Source organism: Bufo bufo, chromosome 4 (assembly GCF_905171765.1).
Source record: "Bufo bufo chromosome 4, aBufBuf1.1, whole genome shotgun sequence".
NCBI lineage: Eukaryota > Metazoa > Chordata > Amphibia > Anura > Bufonidae > Bufo > Bufo bufo.
In genome coordinates, this window is record NC_053392.1 from 323,310,954 (window position 1) to 323,331,400 (window position 20,447).

A 20,447-nucleotide genomic window follows, 5' to 3' on the forward strand; every position below is an offset into this window, starting at 1 on the left:
GGAGATCACACAATGTGGGCTTTATACTTACGCAACATTACTCTTTAATGGTCAAAGCTGGATTGTATATTAAAATTTCCTAATAGCTTCTTAAGAACTTTTCATAATAACAAAATAATTTCAATGTTTTCACTTGCTTTCTCGTGTATGGCTGGCTGCCTTGTGCTATATGACAGTTTAACACCTTTGCAGGCTTCATATTCTGCAGCACAAATTGCCTATCTTTAATTTGTACCTCTGAGACATTTTACACTCCCCATTATATCTCTCTGTGGAACTACCAGTACAGTACTGCGTGCGATCTTCAGATGCTCCTAATTAGGCACGGACTACCACATATGCCTCTCGCGGCACTTGGTTTGGAAGAAAATAAGAGTTTCAACCAATAAAACTTGAAGAGTTGAAAGGAAAAAGTCAAGTTCTAATACAAAGCATAGTCTTTAACTACTAGAACCTCATCACCCCCATACTATTATAAAAAAAAGGCTACATTAATGTAACTATTAGAAAGGAAAGAATCAGCTCTTTAATAAGAATTCAAAAAAAATTATGCAACACATGGACGGTGACAAATAGTCATTATGAACAACAACCTCCAATTAAAGCACCCAAGTCAAAATGTGCGATCGAAAGAGAGAATTTTATTTCTATCACCTACCATAAAACGTGAGTTTCACACGCGAATAGTAATACACTGCTGTCCATTAGGTTTCACAAAATACTATGTTGATAACTGATAAGTTTTAGTTTATCTGCGTAATAGAGCCAAGCTGGAGAGAACATTTTCAGATACATTTCCCCTATTCTGTGCTCTAGTCCTGTGGTTCTCATTTTTCACCCTGAAGACCTGCATCAACACTTGGAAACAGTTATTTGATTACTTTTTTAAATCTTCCTACAAATGTGTTCATTCTATTAACCCCTTAGTGATCACCCATACGTGTTTTTACGGCGGTCACTAAGGGGCCTTGGCCTAGAGCGCCGCCTTTTTACGGTGGCACTTCAGCCCAAGTTAGCGATAAAATCTAGCGCTGTAGCTCCGTGCCCGCAGCTACCGGAGGTAGCCGAGGGCTCGGGGCAGTGATCAGAGCCCGTGACAAGCGGTCTCTGATCACGTGATGGCCGTGATACACTTTATCACGGCGATCACAGAAAATGCCGGCAGCGGAGCTGCCCGCACTAAACTTTCTCCCTCCTCTCATGTAAGAAAGGAGGGAGAAAGTCTCCGGTGCAGCGATCGGGTCCCCCAGCGCTTCTGGCCCTAAGCTGGGTCCCGATCCTCACCCCCCGCCCCCCCTTACCCTCAAGAAAGATGGCGGCAGCGGCCCGGCGCATGCGCAGACTGAAAGCCGGCTGCCGCCGCTCACAGCAAGATCTCTCTCCTCAGGAGAGGAGAGAGAATTTCAAATTATGCCCCGATCAGGGCAATATGGCCCCCAGATATGTTAAATAAAGTTATTAGGGTGCCCCGCCATCTAATTAAAAAAATTTAATAAATGGCGCAGACATGCGCACTGGTTACTGTGCTGAAGATCTGCCTTCAGCACAGTAACCATCAGGGACCAATAATAATGTGCTCTGTAGGAAAAATATGTCTTTAAATTAATACTTTTGTGTAAAAAAAATGAATATTTTTTTTTCACCTTCTTAGCATTAATTTCTTTAAAAAACTAGTGAGTCAAAAAACTCATTACACCCATAGATAAATACGGGGCCTAGTTTTTAAAATGGGTTCACTTTTGGGGGGGTTCTATTATTCTGACACTTATAAGGCTCTGCAAACTTGGCTTGTTGCAGGAAAAAATATGTACTTCAAAAAATTTTTAATTGATGTTAAAATGTTAAGTCTCCTAAATAAAATAAAAAAAGTAAAAAAATTTTGTAAGTGCAGCCAAAATAAAGTAAAGATAAAAGATAAAAAATATTGAATAGTATTTATGTATGTGAAATATTGCAGTTGAAAATAGGAAAATGTGCCAATTTTTTTTTACAAATTTTCATAAATTTGTACTTTTTTAATAATAAAGATACGCATATTTTATCGGTAGAATTTTACCACCTAAGTAAAGTACAATATGTGACGAGAAAAAAATGTCAGAATTACTTTGATGTGCAAAACCGTTACAAAGTTATTCTAAGCTAAAATGACATGTCAGATTTCCAAAATTTTGCTTGGTCATTAAGGCCCAAACAGGCTTGGTCACGAAGGGGTTAAAACACAAATAATAAAAAAAAAGACTCAATATTACTGCAACAGAAAACAGAATTCTGGGTGATTCTATCTGGTGAAAAAATATTGTTGTAAAGTATCCTTAATAAAGTTGTACCTGTGGGGTTATTATGCCCAAATAGGAAGATTTAGAGCAACATTTCTTTCAAATATTTTTTGGGCATTTATAAATTGTTAGATGTGTAACTGTAGTTTCAGCATATTTTTCATATAACATAGGGACATGGATGTTAAACATTTTTGTAATATACTTCAAAAGGGAAAGATGTTTCTTTGGGCTAGAAAACAGAGTGTAAAGAGTCTTCTTAGCAAGGCTCCATTCACACGTAAGCAAATGGGTCTGCATCCGTTCCGCAATTTTGTGGAGCCATTCATTCTCTATGGCCCCGAAAAAAATAGAACATGTCCTATTCTTGTCCACAATTGCGGACAAGAATAGGCAGTTCTATGGGGCGTGCCAACGGGGTGTATTGAGGATCCGCAATACACTACGGACGTGTGAATGGACCCTAAGAAGAGCCTGTCTTCAGTGGTCTACTGTGCGCTGAAGACGACTGTGTGTAACAAATAGAGCAGCATACAAATATTAGGGCATGCTGGGAGTTGTAGTTTTGCAACAGCTGGAGGGCCACAGGTTGAGCATGCCTGATATAGAGGCTTCCAGCCCGTTTATTGTCGCTACACTAGTCTCTGTCTCTGTACAATTGCCCATCACCTTGCCCACCTGACTTCTTACACACAGACATCTTTAGAGCTCAGTAGAACTGAAGACATTTAGGAGCAGGAGAATGTAAAGGACGGATTTAGCACATAACTGAGCCGAACGGAACCTAAGGACCCCATAGACTATAATGGGGTCCGTTAGGTTTCCGCTCAGATGATTTTAGAGCGGAGACAAAAGTAATGCCCTCAGGACTTTTGTCTCCACTTCAAACTGGAGAGGCTGAACGTTGATGTGAACGAAGCCTAATTTACATCATGTACAGTTAGGTCCATATATATTTGGACAGAGATAACATTTTTCAAATTTTTGTTCTTGTACATTACTACAATGGATTTTGAACAAAACAATTCAGATGCAGTTGAAGTTCAGACTTTCAGCTTTAATTCAGTGGGTTGAACAAAATGATTGCATAAAAATGTGAGGAACTAAAGCATGTTTTAAACTCAAACTTCATTTCAGAGGATCAAAAGTAATTGGACAAATTAAATAATTGTAAATAAAATGCTAATTTCTAATACTTGGTTGAAAACCCTTTGTTGGCAATGACTTCCTGAAGTCTTGAACTCATGGACATCACCAGATGCTTTGCTTCCTCCTTTTTTTAATGCAGCAGTTTTCAGTTGCTGTTTGAATGTGGGCCTTTATGTCTGAAGTTTAGCCTTTAACAAATGAAATGCATGCTCTATTGGGTTCAGATCAGGTGACCGACTTGGCCATTCAAGAATATTCCACTTCTTTGTTTTAATAAACTCCTGGGTTGCTTTGGCTTTATGTTTTCGGTCATTGTCTATCTGTATTATGAAACGCCGATCAATGAGTTTGGCTGCATTTGAGCACACAGTATTTCTCTAAAAACCCCAGAATTCATCCTGCTGCTTCTGTCCTGTGTCACATCAATAAACACTAGGGACCCAGTGCCACTGGCAGCCATGCGTGCCAAAGCCATCACACTGCCTGCGCCGTGTTTTACAGATGATGTGGTATTCTTTGGATAATGAGCTGTACCATGTCTTCGCCATGCTTTTTTCTTTCCATCATTCTGGTAGAGGTTGATCTTGGTTTCATCCGTCCAAAGAATGTTCTTCCAGAAGTGTGCTGGATTTTTAAAGATGTTTTTTTTTTAGCAAAGTCCAATCTAGCCTTCTTATTCTTGAGGCTTATGAGTGGCTTGCACCGTGCAGTGAACCCTCTGTATTTCCTTTCATGCAGTCTTCTCTTTATGGTAGATTTGGATATTGATACCACTATATATTGGAGAGAGTTGTTCATTTGGTTGGCTGTTGGGAAGGGGTTTCTCTTCCCTGTAATAATTATTCTGCGATCATCCACCACTGTTGTTTTCCGTGGGCGTCCAGGTCAGGTGCATTGTTGAGGTTACCAGTGCTTTCTTTCTTTCTCAGGATGTACCAAACTGTAGATTTTGCCACTCCTAATAGTGTAGCAATTTCTTGGATGGGTTTTTTCTGTTTTCGCAGATGAAGGATGGCTTCTTTCACCTGCATGGAGAGCTCCTTTGACTGCATGTTCACTTCTCAGCAAAATCTTCAAAATGCAAGCACCACACCTCAAATCAACTCCAGGTCTTTTATGTGCTTAATTGAGAATGAAATAATGAAGTAATTGCCCACACCTGCCCATGAAACAGCCTTTCAATCAATTGTCCAATTACTTTTGGTCCCTTTAAAAACATGGTACCACATGTAAAGGAACTGAAACTACTAAACCCTTCATCCAATTTTAATGTGGATATCCTCAAATGAAAGCTAAAAGTCTGGATTATATGTCCATGTCCATTATATAACTATAACTTGAATATGTTTTAGTAAACAAGTAATAAAAACAAAATTTGTGGCAGTGTCCGAATATATATGGACCTAACTGTAGCTTTTTAAGATGCCAGAGAATAAAATGTTTTGTTGGAGGCCTTGTTTAACATTTTTTTTCTTATTTTGGAGATTGAATTTGTAAGTCATTAAAAGCTGACTCTCCAACTGACACAGAGACAGATTTATGAAACTGCCTAAATTGGCCCAACAGAATCTTATGTGTGGACACTCTCACAGGAATAAACAGATTAACGGACTTGCCGTCCACACAATGGACGCGCCATTTCAGTTGGAGAGTCCGTGTCAGTCACATGACATAGCTGAGAATGAAGTAGATAACTCAAAACGGCAGCCACTGGTAAAAGATTAACTTCACAATTTACATCATGCATCTTTCTAACAGGACAGAGAATAAAATGTTTTCTGGAGGGCTGCTTTAAAATGTTTTAATTATTTTGGAGATTGAGTTGAATATGCAATCATAAACGACATATCTGAAAACTAGTTGTGGAAGGTTTAACAATAAAAACAATGCATGTAAACAGAACGGATGGGTACGTCGAGTCCCTCACCTCAGCAATCTCAATGCAGTATGAAGATTCCAGCTCAGTGAGGGATTTCTCCACAAGATTCGAAAGGAATTTATTCACTGATTCATGTCCAACATCTTCCAAATTGTAGTAGCTAATGATAAAAATATATATATACATATTACAATCAGGAAGCAGCAGTAAAGTGATGTTCTGTCACTGTAAATTCACTTTTTACAAATGTGTCCTAAACACTACATAATAAAAAATAAAAAAACACAATCAACAAAAAGAAAATTTACTTGGGATCATAAAGTTGCAAATGTAATTACAGCTCAACAATTAGCACATGGCGGTGTCATGCTAACTGCGCTGAATCATCCGCTCATCATGGTTGCCTTGCTGTAAACAGACAGCCTGCCATTTTATCAGCATGTCATTTCATTTAATTCACAATGAAACCCAGTTTTACAATAATTGACTTGTCAGAAGCTCTAATTTATAAAGCTGGGCTCTGCCAGCCTTCCAGATATTGGTCTCAAGCAGCATACAAGCAGGGTTGAATATTTACAATGCTGTTAACAGGTGCCGAGTTGTTTAATGACTCTAATAGCCAGAAGCGTACTGAGAAAGCCAGCGGGATCACAATTACAGGCTGTTTGAACACAACAATTACTCGTCCCCTGAGAGGTGTGAAAGTCAAAGGCAGTTTCATACTAACAGCATCTAGCACATGGGCTAGACAGTCAAACTTCTATTAGTATTCCAATGGGAGCAAAATAACAAGGCCTTCTGTACCATCAAATATGGAAGAGTAGAAAATGCAAGCAACTTTTGCAAATACAGAAAATGAATTTCTTATTGTATGTAGTAGAGAGGGTTAATGGAAAAAATGTGCATGAAACAGGGGAGGATACTCATATTGTTATTCAGGGCTGTAGCCTGAAATCCCCATGTCAAAAGATGTGCTTCAGCCACGTCTCAAACAAAAGATCCCAGCAGTCGTGGCTTCATAAACATATATGTTTATTCCAATCATGTGTCCTAACAACCAGGACGCGTTTCGGCTACATGCCTTCATCAACAGTTTGATAAAGGCATATAGCCGAAACGCGTCCTGGTTGTTGGGACATATGATTGGAATAAAGCATTTATATTTATGAAGACACGACTGCTGGGATCTTTCATACGGCGTGAGTGGGGTTCGCTCCTTCCCTTGGCAGTGTGTATAAACAAGCGAGTGCCGGCTGGCTTCGGTATCTACTTCCCAAATAAAGTCATAAATATAAGACAAGCGGAAACCCCTTTAATTTATATGACATCAGGTAAAAGTGCTAAAACCTACAAAAATTGTCAGTCCGCATAGTTACCATGAAAAGTGCTTTATTAAACAATTAATGGAGACGATTTAAGGAGTGAAAAGAAAAACGGATGAAGGATGCCAAAATGCGCGTTAGGGTTGGCGCCATTCTGGACAGAGATACACTATGGATAACCTTTCGGCCCTGTAATGTTATTATGGCCTCTACCTGCACTTGTTGTGGTATCTTTATAATTATATGATATATGGTAGTGATGTCGCCATTTTATTCTGCACTGTTGTTTTTAACTCCTTATATTGTCTCGATTAATTGTTTAATAAAGCACTTTTCATGATAACTATGCGGACTGGCAATTTTTGTAGGTTTAGTAGTATGTTTGAATGCCGAAGGCATTTTTTTTTACATCTTTTGCATGGTCATATTATTCCTTTATTAATGATACCACTAACGCTGTTTCACAAAATCAGTGCATACAGTTGCTGGCGGTCATTTTGAGTGGTTGTAGGTATTTAGTGGCAGTGCTCTACAGCCATCAGGTAGCCACCACTGCAATAGACTCAACATGCAACTGTCATGAAACAACTGCCCAAAAGACGCCTATGAACCTTGGAAACTGCAGAGACCAGATAACTATAAATTTGGATGTCGGCTCCTGACCGCTGGTGAAACACAGAATTTAGTTCTTCTCTCAATTTTTTTTTTGGAGTATCACTTTCAGCAAATAAAATAATTTTCACATACAGTGGTCCCTCGAATTACAATATTAATTGGTTCCAGGATGACCATTGTAAGTTGAAACCATTGTAACTTCCATAGCTCTATGGAAAACTGGTAATTGGTTCCAAAGCCCCCAAATATTATCTCAAACTAAGTGAAAATTAGATTCAAAAGAAAATAAAGATTTAAGAAAAATAAGTAGATAACCAAGACAACGTAAGTCCTTTCATATAAAGAGTCAGGAATATATGCTGAATACTGTAACTTACTTTCTATGATGAGAACATGGGCTTCTTCAGGGTACTTCCTGTACAATACACAATGTCCCAGGGAAACACAATGGAGCCTGCCTCGCCTGCTTCCAAAGGAGCAGCTCACCATGGCACAGGCAGGAGGCAGTCGAGATCATTTAGTACCACAGAGGGGCTTGAGTTTACCAGCCCCTCTGGTTGCCTTTGAGACTGAGGAACTGTATGTTGAGTCTGGTTTGAAGTTACAATGGCACAGAAAAGACCATTGTAGGTTGAAAATACTGTATGCTGGGGCCACTGTATCTTGAGGGATCACTTGTATTGTTCTCATAGCTTTAAAATTACATTTAAGTATTTGATTTTTATAACATATGTGTTTGCAGCAATAGTTTACAAAACATCTTTTTGGGCACTATGGGGGTCATTGATCAAACTGGAGTAAAAGTAGATTGCCCATAGAAACCAATCAGATTCCAGATTCGTTTTCTAAACGAGCTATCCAAAATGAAAGGTGGAATCTGATGGGTTGCTATGGGCAACTAAGCCAGTTCTAGTTTACACCAGTTTGATAAATGACCCCATACGTGCCTATACTTATACTATACTATGGGTGCATTAGACAGATTCGGGAGACAGCATTTGGGGTAACACTAAAGGTTGATTAATTGATTGTTTTATCCATCACTTAAGAAAAATTAGAGTGAAAATTTTTGATGAAGCGAAAAATAGGCTTAAGGTAGCAACCTACATAAGTGGCTCAACATGAGTTAGAGATGTATAAATCATAACCTGAAAATTATCCAGGACAGAATAATGTGCAATATTCCACAAACCTATGAATACCACGTCCTGAATAGTGAGAACCATAGCTGGAAAGACTAACACAATAGATCTGAGCAGTCCAGAAAAATATGATTTGTTGTCTGTATTATTCCATTAAGTGGCAAACATGTCAGCTTTTTCTCACTTGCTCTAAATTGATGTAGCAAGAATGTCTGTAAAATCTGAGTGGAGTAGGGACAAAATGCAAATTAAAGATTGATGCCGAAGACCACATTAAATAAATAAATAAATCAATCTCTCCGGACCATGAATAAGAATGAGGACCCCCGAATGCATTCTATTAAATCAGTGTGCATGGAGCCAAAGATGCCACATGACAAAGCAAAGATGTCAACAGTATTCTTTTTAATAAGACTATTAAAAATGTGGCAAAGTCACTTTGCAATCATAGGAGAACAAATACCTGATTTATGTTTTAGCAGATACTTTTTAACCATGTAGGGTAACTGTTTGCTTTTATATAGTATCGCTTTATAAAATGCTTAAAATAAATAACAAAAATACCTGTCCAGAGTGTAATATAAAGTCAGCTTAATTTAAAGGGGTTCTCCAGGAATTAATCAAATAAAATTATTGAAAAAATCTAAATATTACTTTATTATGAACAGATTTCCAAAGAGATTTATTATTTATAATGGCTTGTTTTCACTAAAAGACAATCAATAGAGGCAATAAAATGGCCACTGCCCTATTAGCACACACAAAACCTGTCCTAACTTACAGCTGGATGGGTTAGTTCAAAGGAGGGAGCTCTGGCCATCATGAATTACAATCCTACAAATGTATATAAATGTTAAAAAGTATAAATCTGAAGGTGTCGGCCCTTTAAAGAGTAATGAGGGGGGAGTCGCAGAGAGCGATGAGGAGAAAGCAAAACTGTTAAATATTTTTTTCTCCAGTGTATTCACTGAGGATAATAAACTGTCAGATGACATGCAGAATGTAAAAATAAATTCCCCATTAAAAGTGTCCAGTCTGACCCAGGAAGAAGTACATCAGCGACTTAAAAAGATTAAAATAGACAAATCGCCAGGACCGGATGGCATACACCCCCGTATCCTAAGGGAATTAAGTAATGTCATAGCCAGACCCTTATTTCTGATATTTGCGGACTCTATACTGACAATGAATGTCCCACAGGATTGGCGCGTGGCAAATGTGGTGCCAATATTAAAAAAGGGTCCAAAAACAGAGCCTGGAAACTATAGGTCGGTAAGTTTAACATCTGTTGTGGGTAAACTGTTTGAAGGTTTTCTGAGAGATGCTATCTTAGAGCATCTCAACGGAAATAAGCAAATAACGCCATATCAGCATGGCTTCGTGAGGGATCAGTCATGCCAAACTAATTTAATCAGTTTCTATGAGGAGGTAAGTTCTAGACTTGACAGCGGCGAATCAATGGGTGTCGTATATCTGGACTTCTCCAAAGCATTTGACACTGTACCACATAAAAGGTTAGTATATAAAATGAGAATGCTCGGACTGGGAGAAAACATCTGTATGTGGGTAAGTAACTGTCTCAATGATAGAAAACAGAGGGTGGTTATTAACGGTACACACTCAGATTGGGTCACTGTCACTAGTGGGGTACCTCAGGGGTCAGTATTGGGCCCTATTCTCTTCAATATATTTATTAATGATCTCGTAGAAGGCTTGCATAGTAAAGTATCAATTTTCGCAGATGACACTAAACTGTGTAAAGTAATTTACACTGAAGAGGACAATATACTACTACAGAGGGATCTGGATAGATTGGATGCTTGGGCAGATAAGTGGCAGATGAGGTTTAACACTGACAAATGTAAAGTTATGCACATGGGAAGGAATAATGCAAGTCACCCGTACATACTAAATGGTAAAACACTCGGCAACACTGACATGAAAAAGGACCTAGGAATTTTAATAAACAGCAAACTAAGCTGCAAAAAACAGTGTCAGGCAGCTGCTGCCAAGGCCAATAAGATAATGGGTTGCATCAGAAGGGGCATAGATGCCCGTGATAAGAACATAGTCCTACCACTTTTCAAATCGCTAGTCAGACCACACATGGAGTACTGTGTACAGTTCTGGGCTCCTGTGAACAAGGCAGACATAGCAGAGCTGGAGAGGGTCCAGAGGAGGGCAACTAAAGTAATACTTGGAATGGGGCAACTACAGTACCCTGAAAGATTATCAAAGTTAGGGTTATTCACTTTAGAAAAAAGACGACTGAGGGGAGATCTAATTAATATGTATAAATATATCAGGGGTCAGTATAGAGATCTATCCCATCATCTATTTATCCCCAGGACTGTGACTGTGACGAGGGGACATCCTCTGCGTCTGGAGGAAAGAAGGTTTGTACACAAACATAGAAAAGGATTCTTTACGGTAAGAGCAGTGAGACTATGGAACTCTCTGCCTGAGGTGGTGGTGATGGTGAGTACAATAAAAGAGTTCAAGAGGGGCCTGGATGTATTTCTGGAGTGTAATAATATTACAAGATATGGCTACTAAAGAGGGGTCGTTGATCCAGGGAGTTATTCTGATTGCCTGATTGGAGTCGGAAAGGAATTTTTTATTCCCCTAAAGTGGGGAAAATTGGCTTCTACCTCACAGGTGTTTATTTTTGCCTTCCTCTGGATCAACTTGCAGGATGACAGGCCGAACTGGATGGACAAATGTCTTTTTTCGGCCTTATGTACTATGTTACTATGTTATGTACTATGTTACACACAGCTGATAACATCTTTGACTCTGTGTGTGTAGGAACAAATGAAGTGAAAGTACAGACAGGACAGACAAGACTGCTGTGGGGCTGCGGTAATGTAGCAAAGGAAACACGCTGCGCTCATTAATCACATCCCCCACCAGTCTGTCATCTCTGTGCTTTCACCTGTCACAAGAGCTCCAGGTCCAGCACCGAGCTCCCATCTCTACAGCTTCTAGTCCCTGCTGAACCAGAAATGTGATGCCCTGTCTACCTGACTGTTGGCTAGTCCATGGTTTCAGCAGTCACCTGTGCAGGAATGGAGAATGATCAAGGTCACCATTACTACCACTGACTGTCCGGCAGCAGTGATGTGCATGTACTGTAGGTGGCACCAGTTAATGTATCATATCATGTATTAGAAAACTGAAAAAAACCCAAAAACAAACATTCCTTGTGGGGTAAAACTGAAAAGAAACTACAATTCCGCCATGATTTTTTTGATTTGTTCTTATGGTTTTCACTGTGTGCTATAAATTACATGATAACCTTATTTTGTGGGTGAGTACAATTACGACAATATGCATATTTAGTCGTTTGGATTATGTTTTAGTAGTTTAAAAAAAAAATTAGCTCATTTATCAAACTGGTGCGAAGTAGAACTGGCTTAGTTGCCTATAGCAACCAATCAGAACGGAACTGTAAAAAATGAAAGGTGGAATTTGATTGGTTGCTATGGGCAACCGAGACAGTTCTACTTTACACCAGTTAGATATATGACCCCCAAAATCCTCTCAACATAAATATTTTTCTTTGCATGAACATATTCTAACTCCCATAATCTCTTTATATTTCCATCTACAGTACTGTGTGAGGGCAACATTTTTGTGGAATGATCTGTAGTTTTTAAGAGTAACATTTTAGGATACATATGACTTATTGGTGATAAATATTTGGCATTTTTTTCATTACAACATTCACCATACAAGATAAATATATATATATATATATATATATATATATATTTTTTTTTTTTTTTAACAGTTTGGACATTTTCGGTTGAGGTCAGTGTCGGACTGGGTCTTCTTAGGCCCACCAGAGGAAATTATTCCTGAGGTCCAACCCCTATATTATCAATAAAGTTTATTATATTTTGAACCAAAATAGATGCGGCAATACCAATTAAGTTAATTTTTTATTTTTATTTGTTTATTTTAAAACGTAAAATTGTGAAAGGTGTGTGACTTTAAAAAACTATATTTTTAAAACTTTAAACTGTACTTTTTAGTCCCCTTAGGGGACTTTGAGATGTGATATTCTGATTGTTTCTGCCATCGCAACAGTATACTATTTGAGTGAAATTTTTACTGGCTGCCTGTCAAGATTGCTATGGCAGTCCTGGGAGCCTTCACAATGCCCCAGGCGGCCATAAAAATCAATAATAACTTTGAGATTTCACTAGGTCCCCTTCCTCTGTTTAACAGCCCAGATGCTGCGGTTGATATTGACCTTGATATCTAAGGCATTATATGACTTGTATCTGAGTTATCGCCAATCTTGGTAATTTCTCCTGTAGGATAGCCCGTTGACAGAGGTGTCCATTCTGTCACAAATTCTGTTTAATTCAGTTATAACAATTAAAGACAAACTAGTCCAAACTAAGAGCATGGGCGGTGACAGGAACAGAGCACTGATCAAATAGAAACCGTTCAAAAAGCCCAGCTTACAGAAATATAAAATCCAGCTTTTACTATTCCAAGATGTAAAATCCAAATCGCTAAAAAAAGTCTATGCATTTCGGGTCAGATAGTGACTCTAATCATGGCAAGGAAAATACTGCAGATTGCAGGTAACTATGTATCCCCATGCCACCAATCCAAAGGTTGGGGCGGGGCATACACACCCGCAACCCAACATGACATGCAAATAAACCACACAGTGTTACAAAAGAGAAAAAAATTAACAATGATAAGAACGTACTGTAATAATGTAAAATCAGGTTGTGTCTTGTTTAACCCCACTGGTGTACGAATATTCATCTGAAAAATCCAATAAGACTCCCTGTTGAGAAGCTTGCGTTTGCGATCACCCTCCGTACAGGGAGAGAGACTCGCTCCACCCCCTGAAGAGATTTATTCTTGACCTGAGCTGTGCTAGACGACTGTCTCGTTCTAAAGTTCTTATAGAGTATTTGCGTTGAGACAACCTGCTAGTGATGTTTTTAGCTTCATTTAAATATGAGCTATCATCCGAGCAGTTACGCCTAGCTCGTACGAATTCTCCCAGAAGAATATTTTGTTTAACATAAGGGAGATGACATGACGATGCTAATAGAATGGTATTGCCTGCAGTATCTTTTCAGTGAATAGTAGTGGAAATTTCTTTTAGTTGCTGGATCCCCCCTCTTAAGACAAAAATCCAAAAAGAGAATGGTCGACACATCATGGTGCAAAGTGAATTGAAGATGACATATGTTACTGTTGAGGAATATATCAAAATATGGTATGGTCGTCGGGTCACCAGACCATATAAACATCAAATCATCTATATAGCGACCATACCATACTCAGATAATCTCTCTGAATACGACCCTATGCCCTTCACAATGGGCCTCATTGCTGGTGGAAAACCCCTTTTTATGCATTTTAGGCAAGGAATGAAAAATAGAAAAAGTAGGGTGATAAACAAAAATGTAGTCTAGCTGCCTCTGGTCAAAAACGTATCGATTTTTTTTTACTATTTGGATTTTACGTCTTAGAACAATAAAAGCAGGATTTTATATTTTTGTAAGCGTTTATTTTTTAAACTTTCTTCTTTTGGATCAGTGCTCTGTTCCTGGCATTGCCCGTGCTCTTAGTTTGGACTCAGGTGAGCGCAGCCTCCTTCTCTCTGTCTTCAATTGTTTCATTTGGAACCTGCTGTTCAGCTCCCTGTCTCACAGCTACACACATTTTTGTTCTGATAAGACATTCTTCTGTATCAAATTGTGGTAGGTATAAGGTCGTATTCAGAGAGATTATCTGAGTGGGTGGACAGTCCTACAGTCTCTGGCCAAATATATCCATGGTTACTTACAGGACACAAAGGCTGTCCTTTTTTCGCTAAATAACTTTCCTTGGACAGCAGACTCATTGTGGATAACAGCAGATGTTACATCGCTTTATACAGTTATCCCACATGATCTAGCCATTATTGCCCTTAAATGGTTCCTGTCAAGATATTCAGATTTTTCATTGGATTTTCAAGCGTTCATTTGTCACACTATTTTATTTCTTTTAGAACATAATTTTTTTTTGTTTGATAATCATTTTTTTCTTCAGTTAACAGGAGTTTCAATGGGCGCAAAACTCTCGCCCTCCTTGGCGAATATATTTATGGCCTGGTGTACCATCTGTACCTTTTTTCAGACAGGAATGATTATAGACAATCAATAAGATGGTATGGTCACTATATACAGTGCCTTGCAAAAGTATTCACCCCCCTTGACTTTTTTCATGTTTTGGTGCCTCACAACCTGGAATTTACATGGATTGTTTGAGGATTTGCATAATTTAATTTACAGAACATGCCCACAACTTTGAAGATGTTTTTTTTTATTGTGAAGCAAACAACAAATAGGACAAAATAACAGAAAAAGTCAATGTGCATAACTATTCACCCCCCTTAAGTCAATACTTTGTAGAGCTACCTTTTGCGGCAATCACAGCTCCAAGTCGCTTTGGATAAGTCTCTATGAGCTTGCCACATCTTAACAGTGGGATTTTTGCCCAGTACTTCTAGCAAAACTGTTCCAGCTCCTTCAAGTTGGATGGTTTGCACTTGTGAACAGCAATCTTTAAGTCTGACCACAGATTTTCTATTGGATTGAGGGCTGGGCTTTGACTAGGCCATTCCAACACATTTACATGCTTCCCCTTAAACCACTCAAGTGTTGCTTTAGCAGTGTGTTTGGGGTTATTGTCCTGCTGAAAGGTGAACCTCTGTCCTAGCCTCAAATCACGCACAGAGTGGTACAGGTTTTGCTCAAGAATATCCCTGTATTTAGCACCATCCATATTTCCCTCAACCCTGACCAGTTTCCCAGTCCCCACAGCATGATGCTGCCACCAACATGTTTCACTGTGGGGATGGTGTTCTTTGGGTGATGTGATGTGTTGGGTTTGCACCAGACATAGTGTTTTCTTTTATGGCCGAAAAGTTCAATTTTAGTCTCATCAGACCAGAGCACCTTCCTCCATACATTTTGGGAGTCTACCACATGCCTTTTCGCAAACTCACAAAGTGCCTTTTTGTTTTTAGCTGAAAGTAATGGCTTTCTTCTGGCCATGGAGTGGCCGGCATATTGTCGTCCTATGTACACTCCAGTCTCTGCTGTAGAACTCTGCAGCTCCTCCAGGGTTACCTTAGGTCTCTGTGCTGCCTCTCTGATTAATGCCCTCCTTGCCCAGTCCGTGAGTTTTGGTGGGCGGTCGTCTCTTGGCAGGTTTGCTGTTGTGCCATGTTCTTTCTATTTGGTTATAATAGATTTGATGGTGCTCCTGGGGATCATCAAAGATTTGGATATTTTTTTTATAACCTAATCCTGACTTGCACTTCTTAACAACATTGTCCCTTAATTGTTTGGAGAGTTCCTTGGTCTTCATGGCATTTTTTGGTAAGCGATGCCTCTTGCTTAGGTGTTGCAGCCTCTGGGGCCTTTCAAAAAAGGTGTGTACACGTAATGACAGATCATGTGACACTTAGATTGCGCATAGGTGGACATCATTTCACTAATTATGTGACTTCTGAAGGTAATTGGTTGCACCAGAGCTTTTTATGAGCTTCCTAACAAAGGGGGTGAATACATACGCACATTTTCTATTTCTAAACAATAGTTTTATTTATATATTTTTCTCATTTCACTTCACCAACTTAGACTATTGTGTTCTGATCCATCACATAAAACTCAGATTAACAAAACACGGAACTTAAGGCTATAATGTAACAAAATACGGAAAAAGTCAAGGTGGGTGAATACTTTTGCAAGGCACTGTAGATGATTTGATCTTTATATGGTGTGGTGACCCGACGACCATACCATGTTTTGATATATTCCTCAAGAGTAACATATGTCACCTTCAATTCACTTTACACCATGATGTGTCGACCATTGTCTTTTTGGATCTTTGCCTTAAAGAGAATCTGTCACCTGCTTTTAGCATTTTAAGCTTTCAACATTGCCATGTTCAATAAAGTACCTTATTTCCTGCAGTGGTCTTCTTATTTTATTTCGTTTTGTAATTTTGATAAAAAAGCTCTTTTTCTGATATGCTAATGAAGCTCCAAGGTGCCCAGAGGGGAGTTTTTTTCCCTCTCTGGAGCCCAGTGACGCCCCCCTGCAGTGCCCAGCCTGCCTTAATTTGAAGCCCAAGAACGCCTCCTGATCTTGAAATAACCTCCCACAGCCGAGGCAAACGGTTCCGCCCCCTAATCTTCTACCTTCAAGAAATGCCCCGTTCTTCTTCCTGTCGGCCACCAGAAATCTCGCGCAGGCGAACTACCGCCTGCGCGATCATCAAGCTCCTGGGGCAACAGTGCTCAGATTACGTCACTGGGATCGGCGCATGCCCAGTAAGACTTTTGAGGCTGTTGCCCTCAGGAGCTTGATGAGTAACGCCTGCGCGAGATTTCTGGCGGCCGACAGGAAAAACGGGCCATTTCTTAAAGGTAGAAGATTAGGGGGCGGAACCGTTTGCCGGGCTGTGGGAGGTTATTTCAGGATCAGGAGGCGTTCTTGGGCTTCAAATTAAGGCAGGCTGGGCACTGCAGGGGGGCGTCACTGGGCTCCAGAGAGGAAAAAAAAATCCCCTCTGGGCACCTTGGAGCTTCATTAGCATATCAGAAAAAGAGCTTTTTTTATCAAAATGACAAAATGAAATAAAGTAAGAAGACCACTGCAGGAAATAAGGTACTTTATTGAACATGGCAATGGTGAAAGCTTAAGATGCTAAAAGCAGGTGACAGATTCCCTTTAAGGGAAGGGATCCAGCAACTAAATAAGTTTCCACTACTACTCACCGAAAAGATACTGCAGGCAATACCATTCTATTAGCATCGTTATGTCATCTCCCTCATGTTAAACAAAATATTCCTCTGGGAGAATTCGTACGAGCTAGGCGTAACTGCTCGGATGATAGTTCATATTTAAATGAAGCTAAAAACATCACTAGCAGGTTGTCTCAACGCAAATACTCTATAAGAACTTTAGAACGAGACAGTCGTCTAGCACAGCTCAGGTCAAGAATAAATCTCATTACTCCAAAAAATAGCAACATGGGGTCTAGCAACACTTACATGCATATTTCAGTGTTTACCACTAGATATAGCTGTGAGTACCCCCAGATTTGCGAAATAATCAAGAAAAATCTTGCTTTATTACAACTTGATCCGTATTGGTCACAAGTTACCTCTTGTGGGGGTCAAATGTGTAGCACGTTGGGCTCCAACATTAGGACAGAAGCTTAGTCCCAGTTTATTCACTGAGAAAAAGGAAAAGCCACCTATGTGGTTGCAGCATCCAGATAGTTTTAAGTGCGGACATCGCATTTGTATATGCTGTCAGTACATGCAGGTCCAGGGCAGATACAGTCCATGGCTAATGGTCAGGTCTTTCATATTAAACAATATATTAATTGTAATACCAATTATGTCTATAACCTACAATATATAGCTTGTGCTACTAATCAGTTAAAAGTTTGAAGCACTTATCTGATATACCTCATTATCAGACGAGAAATCTTCCTGCGGCCAGTCTTCATTTCGCATTAGTACATGGGGGTAAAACCACTAACCTCCGGGTTCAGGGGGTGGAGCGAGTCTCTCTCCCTGTACGGAGGGTGATCGCAAACGCAAGCTTCTCGACAGGGAGTCTTATTGGATTTTTCAGATGAATATTCGTACACCAGTGGGGTTAAACAAGACACAACCTGATTTTACATTATTACAGTACGTTCTTTTGTAACACTGTGTGGTTTATTTGCATGTCATGTTGCAGGTGTGTATGCCCCGCCCCAACCTTTGGATTGGTGGCATGGGGATACATAGTTACCTGCAATCTGCAGTATTTTCTTTGCCATGATTAAAGGGGATGTCCGAGTTATGAAAAAAATAATATAGCACTGTAAATCTGAAGGGCAGCAATATATAACTAAGCAAGTTTTAGGAAAAAAATAAAAATATCTATTTCCTCATCTCCCTGGTTCTCTTCTGGCCCTTTGTTTACCTGCAGTAAGAACTATCTCTGCCCCTCCTCGGCTCTGCAAAGGGAGTGAATAAGTCTGCCCTGAGTTTCAGGGCAACTCTCCAAGCACAGTGTCGTACATTGCACAGTGGCTGTGCTTGGTATTGCAGCTCAGCCCCCTTCACTCCCATGGGGCTGAGCTGCAACTAGGCCATATGACTGATGTACAGTGACGTCCCAAGGCATAGGAAGAGGCCGCCGGCCTCTTAAAAGCCGACGCCTGGAACTCCCGCCGATCTGATATTGATGCCCTATCCTCAGGAATAATTACCAGATAACCCCTTTAAGAGGGCATATTGGTATTGCTTGCGCAATGTTGCAGAAACCAACATAATTGCTGACTGCAACTTTTGTACTTGGTCAGTGGGTCTAAAGACGTATATGTCTGATTGATGTGGTTCCCACATTTATATCCAGAACAGGGGTCCCCTGAGCCTTGTCTCACCTGGTAAGGCGACCAATGACTGCAGCATCCAGGCGGAGATTAATGGAGTGGTGGCCGCACATGCAAGAATGCTTAGCTGTTTTCATGACTCCCATAGCTGTGCACAAACTTGCTGACCTCTCCATTTAGTCTCTGCCTGGATAGAGCGGCCGGTGGCTGCCTTACCAGGCGGGTCCAGGGATTCCCATCCTCCACATAGGTGTGGGGTCCAGAGATGATCTGTGTCTAGTAGGCAATAATGACATGACCTCTTGAAATACCCTAAAAGTCTTAGAGTGTAATACACCATTGAACGGTACACTTATATGCAATATGTGCATGTTTCCATGAGTTTGTATGGGATTCCTTCCAGTACTGCAGATTTTTTAGGCCCTCCACCTCCCATAAGAGATGAGGAAATTCTGAGCCCCATTGAGAATTACCGTATGCGTATATAGCTCCAAATATGTAGGCGTTATTAGTAATATGGAGGGGAAAATATTGTAAATCATTTTCATATGTTGACAAACCTTACTGCTAAACATGAAGCCTAACTTCAACTATTACGTGTTCAACTACTATTGTTCGCTAATGACCATACACCCCACTATGCTGCTTACATTAACTCGCACAGCAGAAAGTTGTCAGCTCTACAAAGACGACATGACAAGTAAGTGAACTATTCCTAAGAAGCCAATCATGTAGTGACTTAATGGAATCACTGTTATGGAGCTTTCCTCCTGTGCGCCTCATTAGTCGCCTATTCAGCAAGTGCTGCTCTGGCATTCCTATAGATGCCGCCACCTGCCAGCAGCCACACCCTCCAAATCAGATGCTCAATTACTCCCTTCAGAATCCATTTCACAGACAATAGTGTGCCGTGGTTCAACAGATTTGGAAAATAATCAACAAAGCCGGGAGAGCAAACAGGGATATGTCACTTAGAGATTCCCAACAATGTCACTTAAATCCCCTTATTAGAGGGAAAGCATAGCGAATGCTACACTTGTAACCCTTAGACGCCTGTCACGGTAAAATAAAATCAACTACATGTCCGTTTTATAGCAAGCAAAATCCTAATGTGAGCCGCTTTAAGGGCACGGCTATATGTCTCGCAGCAAGTCACAGAGACTATCTTAGAGCTGTGATTCGCGTGTGACTAATATTAAAGCCTATGGAGTAAAGGCATGCAACATACGATACAAAATCCAGCATGTCCGGATTTTTTGCGACTGTTGTGCACATTATGTCACCTGTCCTATTGCAACACTGTTGACAATCATTGCTCGAGCGAAACAATAACTGTACCCTAACAAAGCAAACATACAAGCAGAATGATATGCTGGAACATTGCTTAGCCGACTAATCAAGTGTGGTAATGGTAGAACTTTAAAGGACGATGTGACTATGGTAACAGTACATTACAGAATTAGGATTTATTTTAGAACATGCAGTTTTATGGATTTTATATTACATTATTTATTTATTTATTTTTTGTTGCAAAGAATATCTGTTAAAGAGGATGTCTAGCGGTGACGCACCTCAGCCAATGACTAGGTAAGTGGTGTTTCCTGTGTGTCGAGACAGGACCAGGTAGTAGAGACCTGATAGG

At 39.9% G+C, this 20,447-nt stretch overlaps 1 protein-coding gene across 1 annotated transcript in view; it reads right to left on the minus strand.

The window, feature by feature from the left end:
* Positions 1–20,447, minus strand: part of ASCC3 (activating signal cointegrator 1 complex subunit 3) — a 742,201-nt gene that overhangs the window by 105,647 nt on the left and 616,107 nt on the right. Inside the window, exon 35 of the mRNA XM_040428803.1 lies at positions 5,353–5,464. Coding sequence (XP_040284737.1) covers positions 5,353–5,464 — 112 coding nt within the window. The remainder of the gene's footprint in view (positions 1–5,352; positions 5,465–20,447) is intronic.